Here is a 21,334-nt window from a genome sequence, read left to right as displayed (position 1 = left end):
AAGAGGAATTTGGTGAAATCCCGAGTTGGCATCAAGTCGAGAAAATACTGTAGCCTCACCTAGCAGTGCGAGTGACTGTTCCACTGACGGAAGAGGAAACCTTTCTCTGAGCACCGATGAATTGAGGCGAGTAAAATCCACGCAGATTCGGACTCCTCCTGACGGCTTCACAACGGGAACGATTCCGGCACACCAGTCCGTAGGGCCTTCAACAGGACGAATAACCCCTTGCTCCCTCATCTTGAGTATTTCCTGCTCCACTGCTTTTAGTAGCGGTACAGGAATGCGCCTCGCTACAGTCACGGAGTATGGCACGGCTGTCGGCTCGAGACGAATGGTGTACTCGCCCGGCAACTGACCTAGTCCGCAGAAAAGTTGGGAGTAACGCTCCTCAATGCGTTCGGTTGCGCACAGGAACTTCACCAAGCCCAAAGCCTCTATAGCAGGTAATCCAAGGAGCGGGTGCTTGAGATGCTGAACGACGTAGATGACTTGGTCGGAACTTCGCTTCTTCCATTTGATAGTTGCGCCAAATTTTCCGACAACTTGAAGCGCTTTCCCCGTCGGTCCTGCCAAAGTTTCTTTTACCGGATGGAGATCTCTGGGAACTGCGGCAAAATTTGCAGGCACAACGGAGACTTGAGCCCCTGTGTCAATCTTGGCAACCAATGGAAATCCGTTAATGCCGACTTCGACGAGCCTGATGTCGTTCTGAGCAGTGGCTGGTTGATGGACAGCGCCGAGAAAAAGTGCTGAGGTTTCCTGCTCGAGTGTTGAGACTTCTTTAGAGGGAAACTTTCTGCAGACGCGAGCGTAATGTCCCTTACTTTTGCATCTTGAGCACTTTTCGGACTTAGCCGGACACGAAGGACGAGGGTGAGGCGTTCCCCCGCAGTAGCTGCAAGACTGGCTGCTCGTCTTCGCGAAACTGGCCGGTCGCGTGCGATTTTTTTTCTTGTGCTTTGCGCGGGCAACAGCATCCAAAGCAATGCCTTCCGTCTTGACCGATGGGCTTCCCTCCGCGGCTTGAAGTTGAAGTAGCTGCTGTTGATGATGCACTGTTTCCTTCTGTCGAGCCTTGGAGAGAGCTTTGACGAGGGTGAGGTCGGCATCCAGCTGCAACGCTTCTGACAGCCTTTTATCACGGAGGCCCAAGACAAAACGGTCGCGGATGAGTCGATCCCGCAGTTCACCGTAATCGCACCTGTCCGCCATGTTGTACAGCACAGTGACGTATTGGTCAACCGTCTCTGTGGGCTCCTGTTCACGCCGGTTGAAGCACGCTGATTCGTAGACAACGTTCTTTGTCTGAACGAAGTGCGAATCGAACTTCTCCTTGACGAGGTCGTAGTTCTTTGCGTCTTCAGCGGAGAGCGAAAACGTGCTGAAGATTTGCCTGGCTTGGCGGCCCATCACGTAGAGCAGAGTCCGCACCTGCGTCTCCTGGTCTTGCCTGTTGAGACCGGATGCGTAGCGGTAGTCCTCGAACTCGAGAATCCAGGCTGGCCATTCCGACGCTCGGTCGAAAGTGAAAGCTGTGGGCGGCTTCAGAGCAAAGCCCGAACTCGCAGTTGCTTCTGCCATCACGGTTCCTTCCGACCGCTGAGGACGGCGAGAATCTCTTTAGCGAAGCCCGGATCCCGCTTCTGACACCATGTCGTGAGTGTTCGACGAGCGCAGAGAAGAACGACCCTTCAGACGGGTGGCTGAGAACAGAAAAGCATTTATTTTAGAAAGGGACAGGCGAGCTGGGGCTCGCCCTCCGACGGGCGCCGGGAGAGGAGGGCGCGTCCGCTCTTTCACATTACTTGGCGCTCGGCTGTTACACTAGCCGGCGGCACACCACAGTAGTGATGGGAAATGTCAGCGTATAGCGCTGTGTCTATGGCTATACGCGAAGTCCACAGTGCGGCCTACCTGGCTACCTCTATGCAAGCTGCTTGTTACACGTGCGTATGGGAAGTCGACCGCCGTTCTCAGTTATTTTGTGTAGGACTCTCACCTCCTGTCTCTCTCCACACATACGAAGCAAGCCAGCGAAAACGCTGCCTCCTTCTGGCCAACCCTTTCTTGCATTTTTCCTCTCGACACGTTTCTGCAGCCTCCACCGGTGTCCGCAAAGCAAAGCAGGTGTATCGCTCGACAAAGACCGCGAAGGTTTTCTATTATTATTTTATGTCTTGTTTTTATTTCTTTATTTATTTAGAGTACATGGATATGCAGCGAGCTGCTTTCGTTGCGGCAGAAAGCAAGCACTGCATATCCCGCGGACGCTCGGTTGCTGCATCGCTGAGCCCAGCTGAAACTGGTTCCAGTATCTTTCGAGCAAGCAGCTCGTTTCTTCGACGGTCAGGCGTTTCCCGTGTGTGCGGCAGCGATCGACTTTCCACCTTGCGATTGGCCTCGATTCCTTGTCTCCGATGGAAAGCGACATTCGCGGAGTCTGTTTCCGCTGCAGTGTAAGCTGTGCGGATGCTACAGGGTTGCTTGCATTTTATGAGCATGCAAAACGCGATGAGCAATAAAACCACCGCTTTCTCCTTTTTTTTTATCTTGCGCCCCAGGGCACCTGAGTTCCTTGTGGAACACTGTTTATGATAGCCTGGTAGTTCCTCGTCTAACGTATGCTTTCTGCAACTATAATGTCATCATATGATGGCATGGCATTCACCCCGATTTGACTGTGCCAGTCTTGCTGAGGTATCTTTTGTAATGCAGCAAGGAGCGAGTCAATACATTTGGGACGCATCATACTATCCTACTCATAGTTTCCGTTTGCGTGCTTTCTAGTCATAGTTAATAGCGGCCATTGATCAAGAAGGTCAGCAAAAAAAAAAAAAACGAGCCTATTTTATGACAGCCATTTGTTTGGATCACGTTTGTTAGAGCACCCAGTTTAATATCGAAATAGTTCGGATGCTTTGTTTTTACCTATTTTACTCGATGAAATCGAAACTGCTAGGGGTGGAGACTGTGGCTGTTTCACACGAGTAGCTCTGCAGCTAGCGTTTTATTTTTCCTCTCATTGCAAACACCATTTTGAAACAAGGGTGACTGAATTAGTCTTCAGATTCCTTAAAATGACATTAGATGTTTTTAGCATGCCGGAGACGTATTATCGTAGAGTTTGAGTCTACGATAATACGTCTCCGGCATGCTAAACACGTTTGTTAGTACTAGGACGGCCACAAATATTTGATAACTATGCTTACGCGCGCTGTGTCTGACGCGCGCTTAAGCCACGCGATCCAGTGCACGTCACTTCTGTCTTCTACTGGGGCCGATTGGCCGGCCCCTCTACTCCACTGGAACCGCATAGTGTGCCAACGAAGGCTGCAACAGGCCAATTGATAGCCGCAAATCTGGTTCCGGCAAATCTCCGTTCGCAGCTTCAAGTGTACCGATACCGCTATCGGCGTCCTCCGGCAGCACACGGCTTCATTCAGAGCCCTCCGCACTCATACATGTGCTCCAAGAAACAGCGCCCGCCCTGGTTGGGACAAACGCAGTGGCTGCAGCAGCTACCGCGCGCCAACCTCTTCTCGTGGCAGCTATAGCCTCAAGAGCGGCAAACACTCGGACGAGATATGGGGCAGTTTCCTATCCGTGTATATACATCGAGCCTATCTCGCGGTTCTGTGGGCGCACTGCGGAGCAACGACAGGCCTTATTCGTGGAGTTACGCCGACTTTCCAGTACACCGACAAGACGTACAGTGGTGAGCAGCCTTGTCTAGAGCGCTCGGGCGGTGCACTTCCTTGCAAACAAATCCAGATTTTGTGGCAGCCTCTAGGGTCCAGCTGCAGCGCTTGCACGGAAGTAGCGCCAGATAGCCTCGTAAACAAAGCAGGCACGAAAACTTTGCCCTGTAATGAGGGGCTGCTCTCTAATTTCGGTTTTTGTTACCATGTGCGCACTGCTCAAGCGCTCTAGACAAGGCTGCTCACCACTGTACAGCTATAGGTTTCGAAATCAATAAATTGTATGTGACTGTTGAATGTAAAATAGCGTGTCGAAACGGTGGTTATGGCATCTTCACCCCTTTGCAATTTGAAAGATTTTCGGATGTGTCAACACAAATCTGAAGATATGAAGGGTTAATGAGAATCGCCCACAATCGATTTCGATATATATCGCAGAAGACATGTCACTGCTACGAAATACAGTGTAGTATATGTATATGTATCCTATGCCTTGGCTCGCGGTCAAGCATGCCCCCCCGCCAGTTGCTCCCAAAAACGAGACTCTACCAGAACCTTTACTTTGCGCGGACAGCAGCAGCCGAGTTTGGGAAAACTAAATTTAGATAGATGCGTTCTAACAGCCCGCTTATTTTTCAAAAAAAAAATGTCTTCCCTCTTAGGCGGGGCTTTTCAGCTGAAGGTTGGCATGTAGTTCCTTGGCCCGAGTACTGGAGGGACGTCAACAGCAGCGCTCGGCCGCGCAGCGTCTCGTTGACGACTCTAGTGAGCTTTCCGAATGAACATCGGCATGTCTGAAGACCAGTAGTGCTAGCACTGGTGGAGAACGTTGTAACTCGGAGTTTAAGACAAATTTTTCTGCCTCTACATGGCACCCGGACCCGCTCTTGAGACTCTTCTCAGATAGAGCGTGCTCCGTGAAGGCTCTGCATCGTCAGGTCGTTGGACGGCGCCCGTTCCGTATCAGCCTTTTAAACTTTTCTGACAGACTGCGAGTGTAGAAATTACAGCAAGTGCGTTCAGGTGCCCGTCCGGCATCCGCTAAACAAATTAATCTTCGATGCATGCTGATTGCACAAGACAGGATGCTGCAATGCAGCACAGCGCCAGAGCAAGCGACCTGTCATGATCTTTGGCGCATGATAAGTTTTCAGTGATGTGTTGTACTGGTCACACTTGCATGTGAACGTATTTCTTTTTCTTTGTGCATGTACTACAAACGTCAAATGGAACGTGAACAGGACTACTGCGACGTGAACTCGAAAACAGAAAAATATTAGCTGCCGGAGAAAAATGACAGCAGGGTCTATTAACGCTTCCGCACAGCCGTTTTCGTGTCACTGAAGCGTAAATGAAGTGTGCTGTTGTTTAGTAACCCTCAACTAAGCTCTTCTCGTTTGGCTGTCCTTGTGCCAACTGTCTTGTTCGCTTTTCCTAATATTGTGTTCGACAGTATGTGTAGCAGGCTGCGGATGCAGCATGGGTGGTTACGGTAACAGTCGCCTAATGCTTCCACTCTGTTTTACAATAAATGGCTTGAATCATGGTGCGCACATTTGCTTTCTGTATAGCCTTCAACCGCTTTGACCCTTTTATGCGCAGCCTTATAGTTGTCACACCAAAACCCCGCCGCAGACGCGTGTCACAATAATTCCCTGAAAGGTCAAGGCTGTGATGACGTCACAGGTGTCACACGACCGCAAAAGACCAACCACAGAGCATCACCCACTGGAGGCATATTCAAACCACCAAATTAAAAGTGGAATAAGACGCATTATGAAACAGCATTAGCGGTCCCGTTCTCATGAAAAGCCGGCGTTTGTCGTGTCCTGAAAAAAGCGCCATTGATCGAGAAAGTGGTGACACAAAAAGAAAAGCAGGTTCGCTTAAAGGGAGACTGAAGCACTTTTTCTGAAAATTGGGCTGGCAGCGGCATCCTATAGTTTTTCATGCTGTATACTGGAATATCGCATCCGAATAAGGCAAAAACAAGCGCGAATTGCCTTTTATAGCCGAAATATGCGGCCTGTGCCGCGGGGCACGCCGCGCGGCGCGCCGCCGCCCGCGATTGGTCAAGAGAGGTCGTGACGTCACTTTGAGGACTGGAGAAGCTGCCGATGCGGATCCGGCGCTGCGTTGAGGGCAGATCGCAGCTTTCCGTGTCGTTGTAAAAGCGAATACGGCGACTATTTTTTTTTACTGACCACCGAAGAAAAGGATACTACAGTTTGCTCATTCCACGTATCGCCTGAAACCAAAAAAGACACAAGCAAAAACTTCTATGCCTAGCACAAGCATACGCCAGCGTCAAAGACGCGATGCAGACCATGCGTAAAAGGTGCCAGCACAACCTCGGCTCGTATTCTCGGAAAGGAAGGGGTGCGAACAATACTCAAGTCAATTACCACCACCGGACGCCTCCTGGCTCGCCCGGAAGAGCGTCATCCTAAAGAAAAGGCCCAAAGCACTGTGAACAAAAAATCCCGTCCTCAGTACCCGGCGTTGCAGGTTGGGGCAAGAAAGTATTCCAAGGAAACGATGAAGGAGCACAAAGTTGGTGTCAAAATTAGCGAAGCGCAGTGGCCAAGCACTGCGAGGCATGTGACCACAAGATAGTGACGCAATCATGGTGCGCTGGAAACCAAGCCAAATACGCGCACAAATACGCTTCACTCCTGGCGCGTTCAGCAGATGCCAGAAAATATTAATCGCTGCCTCGGAAACGTTCGCCCTTCCTAGATTTGCAGTTTAGGTTCAGTGAAGTAGTTGCCAACCATATGTGTGTTTAAAAGCCAAGCTAGCTGCAACTCGCCCGCTGCCACAACTTGATGAAGAAACCGAGTAAGGTTGCGGTGTTTTTTTGCAAAAACTCGGTTGGCATTCATTTCTCTCATAAATTGGCATCCGAAATCAACGTCGAACGCTTTCATTTTAATTGCTTAGCTAGGATTAAACGAGATGCCGCATATGAAGAGCTTCGATGCTTGCTTGCTTTGCTTTATTGTGCTTTGCTCTGCTTGCTTGCTTGCTTGCTTGTTTGCTTGGACACGTCGAACCGAGTATAAATCACTAACCGAGCCTTGCTGAGCACGTCTCAGGCGGTCTGGCCGCACCTAAGCTGAGGAGAGCGACACATGCTTAAGCCTCTATAAGGTTTCTTCAGGGGCTAAGTGAGCATGTTTCTACTTTTGAAAGAGGCGCTTCTTCGGAATGGTGACACGCCTCTTATGCGCGAGGAAATCAATGGAAGTGTGTCATGGTTCAGCCGCGTCTTTTCGACAGAAATCTCCAGAGATCACACTAGGACAAGCTCTGCCTGTAGCCGCTCTTACGAAAGTGTTTCGAGCAGAGTAAGATTGCTTTAGTCGACTTGAATTCTTCGTCACAGCAGCGAGCGGTTGCGCTGCGAGCTTGTGATCTTGCGGAAAACAAAGACGACACAGTCGCGGCCGTAGTTGTTCGTGGACAATTACGCAGAGTAGTACCTGTTGAATCTGATTCTCAAGGTCGGCTGACAGACTTTGTACGTCACAACGCACGCAGTACGAGGAACGACGCATGCAGCACGAGAAACAACGCGCGCTGAAAGCGCGCTCGGGTGCGCCGAAGCATCCCCGGCTCCTCAACATGACGTCACGCTGGCCGACATGGACGAAGTTTCCCTCTCCGCTGTTCCCCTCTCCGGCGCTCGCGCGGGGCGCGGGAAATTTAAACATCGCATTTTTAATTGGTGATTGCGGCACTGTTTTAGCCAAAATCGAAAAAATAATTTCACAGATGTGATCAGCAATGACACTACTTCAAAACCCTAGAAGGTTAGCTGATTCGAAAACCGCCTCAGTATCCCTTTAAAAGGGGAAAAAAAGATGCCCTTTGATTCGCAAGCCGGGCGCGCTGCCTTTACAGCACTGCGGAGCGTTCGAAAGATGCTATCACATTCTGTTCTTAAGGGTAAGTTAAGTTAACGTAAGATTTCTCCCCGCCTCCTTCGTCTGCTTGTATTCCTTTCCATTCCAAATCCCATTTCTCCTTTTCATCCACATTTAAAAAGAAAAAAGCTAAAACTTCTTTCTTCTACGGTTTCTTGAAGGCATGATGCCGCTGTTCCAGAAATGCGACAAGAGAGCGTCAAAATTTAAGACTTTTTCTCGCAACGGCCACTAATTAAGTTTTGCGGTGGTTTTTAACATGCATGTCACTAGTACTTACTCAGGTTTACGCATTTCGAACATTTCCCTGCACTGGCATCCCACACAGGTGTGGGATGCCAAATTCTTTCAAACCATTACCTCTTCAAAGCTGAAGAGAATAACTGATAGTTATGTGCGCTATAACATCGCCAGAGAAGAGAAAGACACCTTTATGAGCTTCACAGCGTATAGCAGGGACGAAATGGTCCCAGATAAAGTAAGCCCCCGTGGAAATCTTATCTTCTCGGCGGTTATCGCTTACACAAAATGGCGCTTCGCCCGTAAACGGCTCAGAAGCTGCTCCACGCCTTCGCGCCAACCTCAGGCTGACCCACTTTACACCCGCTGATTGGGCCCGCATCGGCGACGCAAAGCTGCCTCGCTATAGAGTAAGCTCGCGCACGCTCGCAACGAGTCCCTCTCGTCGCGTGGACCGATCGAGGTCGGTGTAGCTCTATCGCGTCCTCATTTTCGTCTTTCTCCCTTTAACTTTCTCCTTTTCTTAAAGGGGGGCGGGGGTGACGTTACGACAAATACGCGCGCCTTCGAGGGCTTGCTTAGTGTGCAGTTCGTCAAGGAGCTGCTTGCGGCACGCCACTCGCTGCCCTTGGGGGCTGCGGCAGTGTCCGTGACGAAATACACGCAACTTGTGTGGCGCATACGTCAATGATGAGGAAAGAAAAAAAAAACGCTATTTATGCCGTGAGAAAACATCAGTGCTATCGGGGACGTCGTAATGAATAGAGAACTTTGCCACGTGGGGTTTGTAAATGTGCTCTGAATGTACGTGCATAACACGACCGCCTTTGGATTTCACCTATATCGAAGTGCAGACTTCGCCGCAGCCGCGAATCGAACCTGAGAGCAGACCGTAAAATATATCGATTCCTTTCCATTGGAACTATTATATTCTCACTGTTCTCCACGTCGATCAGCTGATTACGGCCATAACGGGATCATGCCATCTCTTGATATAAAAACAATGGGCCAACAGAATCGAAATGGAATGAAATTGCACCATACAACTACAGTTGAACCTCGTTATAACGAATTTGAAGGGGACTGGCGATTATTTCGTTATAGCCGTAGCTTCGCTATAGCCCGTGTTGACCGAGCTTCCAAGGTGAATCGTCATTCCTTCGTTATATGCATTATTTCGCTGTAAACCGCTTTTTTTATAACGAGCTGTATTACATTATCCCAGGCTTGGTGTTCATCAGTGGAAGGCCACAGACACAGAATCAGCGCTGTAGTCCCCAGTTAGGAGAAATGCTACGGGGAAATGCCAACTCTGCATGGTCAAGGACCAAGTTTCGATGTTATGCGGTTAAAAATGTTTCCTCTTGACGACCCGCTGTTCCAGACGTGCTCTATCAGAGCTCCGTGGCTCAATTAGGCTGCCGGTCACTTTCACCTTTTTTATTCTTATTCTGGGCGAGTTCCTGAATTAATTCGTAGATTCTAACATTTCCGTTGCCTTTGTCGTATATATTATTTTTTTACTCGTCACAAACGGGACAATTTTTTTCAATTTGAATGTCACATTCGAAAAGCAGCGAGTTTCTTGTACTGTACCTTCATATTGCATATGGAAGGTGATAGTGATCTTATTGCTAATTTGAAATAGAATGGTTGTAAAAAACATCATTCGGTTTTATATTCTGATAACAACATAATGGTAGCCAAATTTTTCCAGACACCGCAAAAGACACCTTATTTAAGCAATGTTTTTTTTTTGCTAGCTGTTCAGTCTTTCCTGTTACTGATACGACGACATTACGTGCCCCAAAATATAATATCTAGACAGTAAGGGGACTGGCGTGCATAAACGGAACAGTGCACATGATGTACGCATGATAATACAATAGACTGTGCCGAAAAAAGAGGGATTTATTTGTTTTTGTTTGGTTTCCTTGATCCACATCCGGTTATTTGGCCACAAGTGGCATCCTCATTTTCGAGACGAGCTGCCTTCTGTTCGCACCTATAGTGCTGCTGTTCCTTGCCATGAATATAACCGCAGATTGTGCTCTTATTCCGCTTTGATTATGGACATCACACGCACCCGACCTGTAGATATTTCATAGAGTAAATAGAATACTTGTATATGTATATAGTACCTCTCTCCCCGCTATCTTTTCTGGCTGTCCCCCCACCTCTTTCATTTCATTTCTCCAGTCTGCCTGCTATCCCTTTATTTCCGCTGCCTGAGCTCAGGTGCTTCCCGTAGCGATGGTAGATGCCGTGGCTAGCAAAAATGTATTCCTTCTTTTTATTATTGTCTTTAAATAAACCACCACTACTACGTCGCTCTGCTCAGCGCCTCCATCCACCTTGGCTTCCGTGTTTTTGTTTTTTTTTCACCCTGGCCCTAACATCACAATAAATCCTCGTGAAAACATGCCGCGCGCTCATTCCCACTGCTGCTGACGACGGTCAACAATACGCGGCAGAAGCGGAAAACAGCGCATCGAGAAACGTTGCGAGACTTCAAAAGCCTATAGACGCATGCACGGCTTGCTGCGTTGGCGCTTCAACCGCATGCGTCGTTCCTTACTGCAGGGGGAGAGAGCGCGTGAGCTTGTTGTTGGAGTGCCACGAGGCTAGGCCAGCGCTGCAAGACAATGCCGACTTGTTCAGTGCCTTCAATAACCCCGCTGATGAACTGACGCCGACGTCGCGTGGCCGGTCGGTCGGTTCGTTCACACAAGTGCGCGTGGCCGAGTGTAGGCTTCCGCGAAGGAAATGTTGAGGCCACTGAACAAGCTGCATTCTTCGACGAGCACTGCGTGGGTTTCGTAATTATTTGTTCCGCTCTGAAAGGACGTATTTCCTGTGGGTTTCAGGTGATCGACCTTCGTGCCTCTCTCTTTCGAATGCCCTTTGTCTGCTTGGCGTGAGAAGCGAAGAACGCAGTGCGCTGTGCTTATATTATTCATTTCCGGATTCAGAACTCCTCTTGTATTGTCCATGTTCTATTTTGTTCTGTTTACAGGGCTCTCTTTTCTCTATGGTTATCTTTATTTATGGTTATCTCGCAGGGAGTTCTGAAGCATGTTGTCTTATCAATTATCTTCTTTTTTTTGTACCATAAAACCCTCCTTTCGTAGCATTGTTCCCTTTTCTTGAGCTCAGAGCGGCTGCTTTCAGCTAAAATTACAAAGAGGTTCTCAGAGTTATTGCTCGTTAACAACAAAAGGAAGAAAGAAATAAAGAAAGAAGGAAAGAAAGAATGAAAGAAAGAAAGAAAGAAAGTAAGAAAGAAAGGAAACAAGAAAGAAAGAAAGGAAACAAGAAAGAAAGAGAAAGAAAGAAAGAAAGAAAGAGAGAAAGAAAGAAAGAAAGAAAGAAAGAAAGAAAGAAAGAAAGAAAGAAAGAAAGAAAGAAAGAAAGAAAGAAAGAAAGAAAGAAAGAAAGAAAGAAAGAAAGGAAACAAGAAAGAAAGAGAAAGAAAGAGAAAGAAAGAAAGAAAGAAAGAAAGAAAGAAAGAAAGAAAGAAAGAAAGAAAGAAAGGAAGAAAGAAAGAAAGAAAGAGAAAGAAAGAAAGAAAGAAAGAAAGAAAGAAAGAAAGAAAGAAAGAAAGAAAGAAAGAAAGAAAGAAAGAAGGAAAGGAAACAAGAAAGAAAGAAAGAAAGAAAGAAAGAAAGAAAGAAAGAAAGAAAGAAAGAAAGAAAGAAAGAAAGAAAGAAAGAAAGAAAGAAAGAAAGAAAGAAAGAAAGAAAGAAAGAAAGAAAGAAAGAAAGAAAGAAAGAAAGAAAGGAAACTACAGTTTAATTCAGATGCATTGCATTTCAGTGCAGCTCTCACGAGACGGCTTACTCCGATCGTATATTAGCGTTTTTGTCCTGCTTGCGGAAATAAACATCTAACGATAAACTCCGTCTTCAACACCACACATTGCCTTTCACAGCACATAGCGCATGCTTGGTCTGAGAAATTTTCGTTTTAGTGGCTACATAAAAGTAATTAACCTTATTAATCGCACAACCAGCTTTATTAAGTCACGGATAAATTAGGTTGGTGTGATTGTGCCACTAAAACAAAAGAATAAAACCTGACTTCACCTGAATAATGGTGCAAAGAACCGCGTACTTTGTTAAACTCTCTACGTCTGTGAGTGTGTCACTCTCCCTTTCTCTTAACCTTGACAGTCGTGACGGCTACACGTAAAGAAGATCCTTCAACGTAAAACATTCATAAATGCCACCGTGAGCACGTAACACGCGCGTGCCATGCAGCACGTGATTTGTAACAATCTACCACGAGCATCGTAACGGCTGTCAGTAAACTGTGCCAACCAAGTGCGTCACTGCCCTGCGTGTGTTCGAGAGAATATATGCATTCTTAGAAGAGCGCAGACTCCCTGAGATATGCTCGGTCTTCTTCTCACAAGGCACCTAAGAACCCTTCATCTTCACGCATGCGTCAAAGATCACATGTGTGTATGAGCGTGTGTGTGTGCCCCGCGATGTCTTGGCACGCTGTGTGCTCACGAAGTAGCAGAAGAAATGGGCGCGACTGCTTTGCTGTGTCGTGGCACTGGCTTACAAAGCACTGCGCTTGGCAGAGCCCCCTATTCTGCTGACGGGTCCTCCTTTGTGCCAAAGACGAGTCTCGGACAAACAAAAATAAGGAAAAGAAGCGCGGACGCTGCAGGGCATGCATATGTCACCTGCTCGGTGACATAACCAAGACAATGAGAAGGCGAACAGCAAACGCAGAAACAGAATTCCTCACGCGTGACTAACCCCAGCCTGGCGAACGTCCAGCGTCCTGAGAGAATCAGAACGCCTCAACCAAGGCGCTCTGCCTCTCGTTAGGCGCGTGCAAAGCTATCGGAAGTGGGCGTCAGGTATACGCACACACGGCGTTGCGCTGGGAGAAGGAAACGAGCGCGAGAGATCCACCAGACGCCCCGATGACTGTATACCCCGCGGCATTGGTCTTACGTAAGGACTAGTGAGTAAAGATGGTTCATTTCATTAGCGAACGTGGGCTTTTAATCGTGTATGAGGAAAGTGCAGCGTTCTTTCGCAATTTAAGAGCTATATTCTCGTCCGTGCAAAGTACAGCTTACATCTTATAACGTGGCTCACTGCTATATACACATGCTCAGCTAGCATCTACGCGACAACATACGCGACTTACAGCTTTCATCAGTCACAGCACGCGTACCCAACAGTTGTACCAGGCAGCAGTACCACGTGCTAAAAGCAACATCTTGCTGTAGAAGGACGCTGTATGAAAGCTTTCTAAGTGCGTCTCAAAGTTTCCAGTCAGGAGTGGGGACCCATTCACTCCAAACTGAAAGGAGTAAAAAGGGAGTAAGAAGCCCTGCATAGTGAGGTATAAATAACTACGATGTATACAACGGTGCGACTTGTTAACTTATGCAAGAATTTTTTCTGGGAAACAGCAAGTTGTGAAAGAAGCGACATATACCGGGTGTTTCACGTAACTTAAGCCAAAGATAAAAATTAAAAGGCTGGGAACCGTAGCATTGTGAAACCAATCATATATGGAGCGTGCGGCCGCCGCTCAGTTCATCATCATCATCATCATCAGCCTTACTACACCCAATGCAGGGCAAAGGCCTCTCCCATGTCTCTCCAATTAACCCTGTCCTTCGCCAGTTGCCGCCACTGTATCCCCGCAAACTTCTTAATCTCATCCGCCCACCTAACTTTCTGCCTTCCCCTGCTACGTTTGCTTTCTCTTGGAATCCACTCCGTTACCCTTAAGGACCAGCGGTTATCTTGCCTTCGCATTACATGCCCTGCCCAAGCCCATTTCTTCCTCTTGATTTCAACTAAGATGTCATTAACCCGCGTTTGTTCCCTCACCCACTCCGCCCTCTTCCGATCTCTTAATGTTACACCTATCATTTTCCTTTCCATAGCTCGCTGCGTTGTTCTTAACTTAAGCTGAACCCTCTTTGTTAGCCTCCACGTTTCTGCCCCATAGGTGAGTACCGGCAGGATACAGCTGTTGTATACTTAAAACAACGACGGGGTGCATAATGATAAAAGTAAAGAAAACGGAGGCTACGTTGAAATACGCGACTTCAGTTCTTTCCCTTATTTATTTATTTTTTTCGCTGTGCTACGGCTCAGTAAAAGCTCTGTCTGAATTGCATGTCGCTGATATGCATATCACAAATTACAGATCACGGCGCGCATTTTCTACGCTCTCGAGAAACGTGCTGACGTACTTTCGAAGACTATTCTGGCAGCGGTATCGGCCGCTCAGATCGAAACGGTGAGCGCGCACGCTTCGTTCATTGCGGGCTTCGGAGCGCTACAACACGGTAGCTCAAGAGCGCAGTCGCGTATTTTTTATTTTTTATTTTATTTTTTTTTTTTCAAATTTCGCGAGCTTTGCTTGGGCGCCAGTAAAAAGAGCCGCGTAAGAGGCACGTTACGGCAAGAAATTAAATCGTTAGATTTTTAACCCCTTCTACATCTTGACGAAACGCCCATGATAATTTTGCATAACCTTATGCTAGTGAACTGATGATGATGGATTTTTTTTGGCGCAAGGGCATCTGCAGAAAAAGAACACCATGGCACAAGGTATTTTTCTTCTACTCAAGAAGGAGTAAAATACTCATTTCCCAAGCATTTCACCCTAAATAAGCCCAGCACCAGACCGGAGGGAAATCTTGTAACCTCTGTATCACCGGTGGGAACACGGCGGCACTGGGGATCGAACCCGGCACCTCCCGTATGCGAGGCGGATGCTCAACCCACTAAGCCACCACTGCAGTACAGCTAATTATCTAATATCGAAACTTAAAAACGCTCTGAGGAGCACCATATAAACAACTATACAAGCTGATATAAACAACAGTGCTAGTTATAGGCCAGAAAATACGGTGCCCCAAGTACACGTACACTAAAAAATAGACTCGAGTACGTGCAATAAGTTACAGTTCTGCTGTAAACAGCGACCTCTTGCTCCTTTTGCTTCCGTGGCCGCCTTTGACTCTTTCTACCTCGTTACTTTTCTGTGTCGCTCGTTATCTGTAACTTCGCAGCGCTGCCAATTGGATGCATCCGCCGTCAATGAACGACGCGCCCGTGGTGCTAAAGATTACGGGAACGTACAACGCGCCGACATGGAACGCGGTAGCCCATGCGGCATAAACTCGAAGAGAAGAAGCAAAAAACAAACAAACAAACAAACAAACAAACAACTAAGCCTCATGCTTCGCGCTCACTGACACTCCCTCGAGTCAGAGTAAGGCACAGTTTGCGCATTTTCCTTTCATTTTGTGTGCCGTGTGAAATGTGCCTGAAAATCAAGTACAGTGTTTGAAAAGTTCCAAAAGTGCTGCTATCAAAGACGAGTTGTTAACGTTGTTTAGCGCTGCCATTTCCGCCTTCTACATGAGCGTATAGTTCGTGCTTTAACACCATAAACATTGTTGCACCAAAACTCGAGAACCACGGCATATGGGCTCAGTTATGTCGTTTTTAATGTGGCAGAATTTTTTAGTAAAATTGTTATTACATTACGACAGGAATTAAAAGCACGAAAAGATGTAGGACTATGTGCCGTTCTGGCGATAGTTTTCCATCTAACGTCATGTAATTCGTAGTGTGAGCACAACATGGCCCTGGCAAAATTTCTGCAGCTCATACACAAGTTCGCTGGTCCAGGCTTTCCTGTACTGAGTGATCCTAGACATTTCAACAGGAACATGAAGAACAAAGGTGCATTTCGGGAGCGACCCCTGGGCAAAGTGCACACAATGTGTTCCAACCTCGGCACTCAAGCGAGGCAGTAATCTGATCCGACTTCCCCGCAGTGTGGAGACTGCATTCATATGCATATAGGAGGATTTACGTAACTTTCCCTCTACGAAGCTGCAACCAGCCCGTATCCGTTGTACAATGCGTGATTCAGCCCTCCCTACGCAACGCGGTGGTTGGGGATTTCACAATCGTGTATTCGGGTTCCCAGAATACCGTATCCGTCATTTTTGGTAACGTGATGTCACTGTCGGTAAACGGAAATGATCGCAACGCGGACACCAACGCGAAAAACCTTTCCAGCGCACACACGAACGTTCTCCTTGTCTCACTTTCTAACAGATCCGAGTTTGGTGTCTGCATATAAGATGGAAGAGCAATCTGCACTGCCATGTCTCTTATCAGCGCTGTTCGTACACCTACAGACATGAGACACGCATTGATGCTATTGTGCTATCTACTACACCTTTCCGGTGGCACCGAGATTTTCCCGTGGGGCGGACAGGAAAGGGACCTCACGACAACAACGCTGGATTCCAGTGACGACATCTCGGCGCGTCTCCGTGGCGCCGTTCGCTGCGGCTGAGTCTAGACAGAGTGACGACTGGCATGTATGTATGCGGTTACGTAGGCGAGAACAAAAATGTGTTGCTCTTTCTTCACCGCGCGCCCCTCGTGATGAAGGGCGATCAAGTTGGCGGTGAGGAACGGAACAGCATCGTTTTTGATGGAGTTTTGAATTAGACAATCTTTCCGTTAAAATAGAGCAACGCTGCCGAAGCTACATAAGCAAAATTTAGGTGTGATTTTATCGATAACGCCAAGTATCCCGCTCTCGAGGTAGCGCTCGATAAAGGTGACGCGGGATCGAATCCCGTCCGCGGCGGCCGCATTTCCATGAAGGCGAAATGGGAAAAGACGCCCGTGCATTGGGCGTTGTCAGCGCACGCTACAGAATCTCAGGGAGTCTAAATTAATCAGAAGCATACCACCACGAAGTTCCTCATAGTTTACGTACAGCTTAGGGACGTAGAACCTCAAACACCATACCATACCATACCATACCATACCATACCATACCATACCATACCATACCATACCATACCATACCATACCATACCATACCATACCATACCATACCATACCATACCGTACTGTACCGTACCACATCTATGTGCTACACTTCATCGCCCGAAACGTATATCGCTCCTCTGTGTACTGAACAAGCAGTACCTGTGCGATGTTCTCTAAGTTCCGTGAGAGTGTGATCCATTCCAAATCGCTGCTGCCACAACTCTGCTCACTTGAAATCAGAAGACGCCAGTTGTAAATGGCGCGGTAGGTAATCGCGCACCAAATTTACACAGCTTACGGTCATTCGTATGCTAGGCAAGACGCCGGCAAATCTCAAGTTGTTACAGCTCAAGTGTACAGCTCAAGTTGTTTCTTCCACTCAAACAGCTTTGTTAACTGTTGGAGTGGACAGCACTAGCGCCTGTGTTTCCGCCTTTCTGCTGTCTCCTTATTTCACACTCTTTAGTTGTGTAACCGCAATGAACCAACACGCCCAACCACCTAAACTGTTTCGCTAGCTCAAGCTTTGGACACAAAGGCTGCGGGATTTCAGTGGGAGCGTAGGCTAGTCTGAAGTCGAAAACGCAACCATGAGCCGTACCAGCGAAAGAGAGAGAAAACGAAGTTTATTGCAGTAAACAATAAATCCCGCGCAGGTGGGCCCAATAGTGCAAAAGTCCAGCTCTGGCCGCTATCGTCCTAACTATATGCACCGACACCAGGCAAGGCGTTCCTGATAGGTCACGGGGATCACTGGCTGATTCTCTGTGTGGTGTACGAGGAATATGTTTTGGTGCAGGTCTACACTGTTTCGGTATCTTCGGCGTGCACCTAAGTTCGCCCCCCCCCCAAAGAAATGAATGTACAGTCCAACCTGCAAAGTTCTGATCAGCTGCAGAATGCGCTTTTGTCCTCTAGCCACCGGTCGCCGGAGCACGCAGATCCCCGTCTAGTCAGGCGCTGGCGCGGACCACGTGAGCGCGATCTAGTTTCCCGACGGTTCCCATGGGCCGCCGTCACGCGAAATAGGATTCGGTTTCTGACGCCGTGCGAACGTCGTACCCGACGTCTGCATTCTTTCCCGCCGCGCCAGTGGAACAGCGCTGGCAGGCGACAGCACAGCTTAGGGCCATCACGTTAGCGCCATCCTTACCTATCTTCCACCTTTTGTTTTTAATACAGAATGCATTCAAGAGTTTGTGGCCCAAGTGTATTCTCCACAGTTTTCGAACCGAAAATTTTCGAGAAGTGTCGGCACTTTGAACTGTCACAAGGAACGCGAAGAATATTACCACTACATAATATGGCGCAATTTGTAAGTCGGCAACTGCGTTTGGATATGGACAGCATAACTTAAAGCTGCGCTAGTTGGATTCATCATAGCGCTAAACAACGAATATAAGGAAGAAGAGGACTATTTGAGAGGAGGCCGTAGAAGCGAGTGGATGCGGTGGTTGTTTGATGAGAGGCAAAAAAGGAATAGAAATGGTTGCGGGCACCGTAACTGCACCATTGAACGGTGGGCGCCTAAACTATTGAGAATTTATCGATTCTTTACACGAGGTATCCTCTATTTGCTTTACACCGAAATGACGTGACGTAACTGTTTTATCTTCCTGCTCCTATTTTATTCTCCTTCCCGTTTGACTTCGCTGTTTCTTGGAACGGCGACGAGAAATGCATTCTGTAGTAGCCAGACTTTTTGCTCGAAGCTTCGCAAAAGCCGAATTTGCAATGCGCTCTGAAGAAAGAAAGTGAAAGTTATGAGGAGACTTCTCGAGCGAAAAATAGAGAGGAAAAAAGCGAGGCCTAACGCAGCCTACGGCTTAGAACATTCGGCGACAGCTGTCTTGTTGTTGTTGCCTCAAAAACGATGGCACATACCCACGGTAGGGGATTGGCCGGGGTTTGGTGCAGACCCAAACAGGGAAAAAGCTCATCCAGGTTTATCTCAAGCGGCTCTTAAATATAATAGAGGAATCTGTGAAAAAAACCATGAATTTTGAGAGATCTTGAGGAAATCAGAATGAAAATCGAGGAAACAAAGCGGTGTGGGTTGAATAACTAAATTTTAGAGCAATAATCAGAAATAAAACAATTTTGAGAGAAAAGTAGAGGCATCGAGAAGTTAACACAAAAATCTCCCGGTTTCAGAAATATACTTGTGAAGAAGCTGACACACCTGCTTTAGGGCATGCACCTTTGACGGCTGCACCGAAGGAGAGGAGGACGAGAAGAGTAAACGGCAGCCTTAATTGAGCGAGAGCATTTTGCGAAAACTGAATTCTCTGCCGTGCAAACCGCCGGCAGTGTATAGAGGATGAAATGATCTATCGTGTCAACGTTCCCGCGTGACGCAAATAGATTCGACGGCGTGAACCCCAGAACGGCATAAATATAAATTAAGGCAAGCTAGGAATCCTCCAGCGCAACCGCGCCATGGAAACCTCACATTGCCTTGATGCGCAAGAACGTATGTTCCATGGGAATTTTAAATATTCTAAATGCGCATTACCAAGGATGTGCTCATGGCTCAGGTATCGATGTATGTTCTCTCATTTTCTTCTCTTTTTTCCTTTCTTGTGTTCTTTCTCTTCCTATTCTCTTTCTTGGCTGGGCTCAGCTTCCGTCTTCTTCATCTCGTAATTTCTTCTTCTTCTTCATCTTCTTCTTCTTCTTTTACTTCTTCTTCTTCTTCTCTATAATGGCACATACCCATATGGGGAGAGGTGTAGTGGCATAAATTCCCTTCTTATTTTCTTCTTCCTCCCTTCTTTCTCTTCTTTTCTTCTCTATCACCTGTTTTTTTTTTCTCTCCCTTTGCTTGGCTCCTGTTTTACCCCCTTTTAGTTTCTTGTGCTTCTTATCTTCTCCTTTGGCTTCTTCTCGCACTTGACTTAGCTGGCCTTACGGATTTCTACAACTGGCTTCAGTTAAGTTCTCCGTCTTTTTTCTTCTCTTCTTCATCTCTCTCTCTTGGCTTGGCTTTCGTCTTCTTTTTCTTCTTCGCCTTATTTCGCCTCTCTCCGTTTCGCTTGGCTCTTGGCTTGGTTTGTCTTCTCTTTCGGATTTCTACGACAGCTACTACAACGCGATTCAGTTACAAAACCGCTCTGGGTGGGGTCGCAGTAACGGATCCCGCCGTGAAGCACTATAACCTAGCGAAAACAGTGCGGATAGATACGCTTCTATTCTTGTTGCTGCTATACATCACGTACAACCGTACCCGGGAGTCAAGTTTGTATGCATTTCTTGGAGAAGCGGCGACAAAACGCGTGTGCTGCTACCTCTTTCGATACGAGCGGCGCGTCGTACCACTGCATTCAAAGTGGGCCGCTGTACGATAGCGTTGTCGCCAACATTGTTATCGGCCTTCAGTACACAAAGCCCTTGCAGACCTAGCGGCGGTCGCTGCCCAATGTTTGCGCCAGTTACCTGCTATTTTCATATTGCCGACACTCTGTCGCCGGCCATGCGAGGAATACGACACCATACGGGCAGATAATGAGCGCTTGACATTCGTGGCAATACTAAAAAAAGTACGAAAATGAATTTTCTTTTTTCCCTTTGTTTTTTATTAACGAAAGGCAAGGCTCGATAATTGTCGCACTCTCGACGAACACTTCAACACCGGATTGGGGTAAGGATAAAGGAGGGAGGGAAATAGTCGCCGCAGAGTAGGGTTCTCATTTTCAAACACTTGGGGTTATTTAACGTGCGCTGTAGCCGCACAGCTACACTGGCGTTTTTGCATTTCGTCCCTACTGAAAAGTGGCCGCCGCGTTGCGGGACTCGATCCTACGACCTTGTGTTAAGCAGCCTATAACGCTAAGACGATCTGGCCATAGCGGGATTATTTATAACCTTAGACACATCCCAGCAAGCAGCCAGGCCAGGTCAAACATAGGTCCCACAGTTAATGCTTTCCCGTTACTAGTGTCTTTAGTTATCATATCAACGAAAATAAATACCATGGACCGTGTGCTATACGTGTCTCGGTTTTACAGAGCTCTTCGTCGTTCAAAAGAAATTGAACGGTCAAGTTTTGTTCGAAGCGGCAGCAATGACTGTTTACACAAGTCGCATGGCCGAGGGCTCCTTTACACGGGTTCGCCCTCCTCATCTGAAACGTTTCGACAAAAACAATAGCAGCCATCCCGCAAAACACAACTGCAATTAAAAGAACCCTTAAAAATGCGTGGCGTTTGAGTGACACATGCATCTTTGTAGCCGTATGGCTGCGCTGGGGTGGATGCCAGTTCTCTGTCGACCTACCATAAGCTTGCCGTCCCAGTTAGCGCAGTTGGTAGTGCGACTGCTCTGCTGAAGCGGTGGACCAGGACGAATTTTTCTTCAACTACGAAGTTTCTCAGAAAGCTGTATATAGCTCTCCTTTGTAGCCGTATGGCTGTGTTTGGGTGGATTCCAATAAGTAATCACTCCCTTATTATACATACATCTAAGTGCACACTTAAATAATATCAGTGACCTTCCATTATTGCTGCGTTTTTTTTTTTTTCATAAAAGAAGCGCTTATTTTTTCCGAGCATGGTTCTTGAACCAAACTGCTGCAGGAACCAAACCGAAAAGCAAGCAAGCTAGAGGCTGATCACAA

The 21,334-nt window shown here is 47.4% G+C and overlaps 1 protein-coding gene across 3 annotated transcripts in view; it reads right to left on the bottom strand.

The window, feature by feature from the left end:
• Nucleotides 1–21,334, bottom strand: part of LOC149341361 (aquaporin-9-like) — a 74,407-nt gene that overhangs the window by 34,113 nt on the left and 18,960 nt on the right. Inside the window, exon 1 of one of the 3 annotated variants that reach the window (XM_089543436.1) lies at nt 17,594–17,688. The exons of 1 other annotated variant lie outside the window; for it this stretch is intronic. Coding sequence is in view for 1 of the 2 variants with exons in the window: in XM_089543435.1 (XP_089399561.1) it covers nt 16,165–16,194 (30 nt within the window). In the remaining variant the exon portion in view is untranslated. Of the gene's footprint in view, nt 1–16,164; nt 16,210–17,593; nt 17,689–21,334 lie in introns of those variants that run through there. One more of the 3 variants, XM_089543435.1, reaches the window with a different exon arrangement.

The sequence above is a fragment of the Amblyomma mixtum genome, chromosome 5, assembly GCF_055824585.1.
Source record: "Amblyomma mixtum isolate Tamu chromosome 5, ASM5582458v1, whole genome shotgun sequence".
Taxonomy (NCBI): Eukaryota; Metazoa; Arthropoda; class Arachnida; order Ixodida; family Ixodidae; genus Amblyomma; species Amblyomma mixtum.
This window is presented reverse-complemented; position numbering and strand designations above follow the sequence as displayed.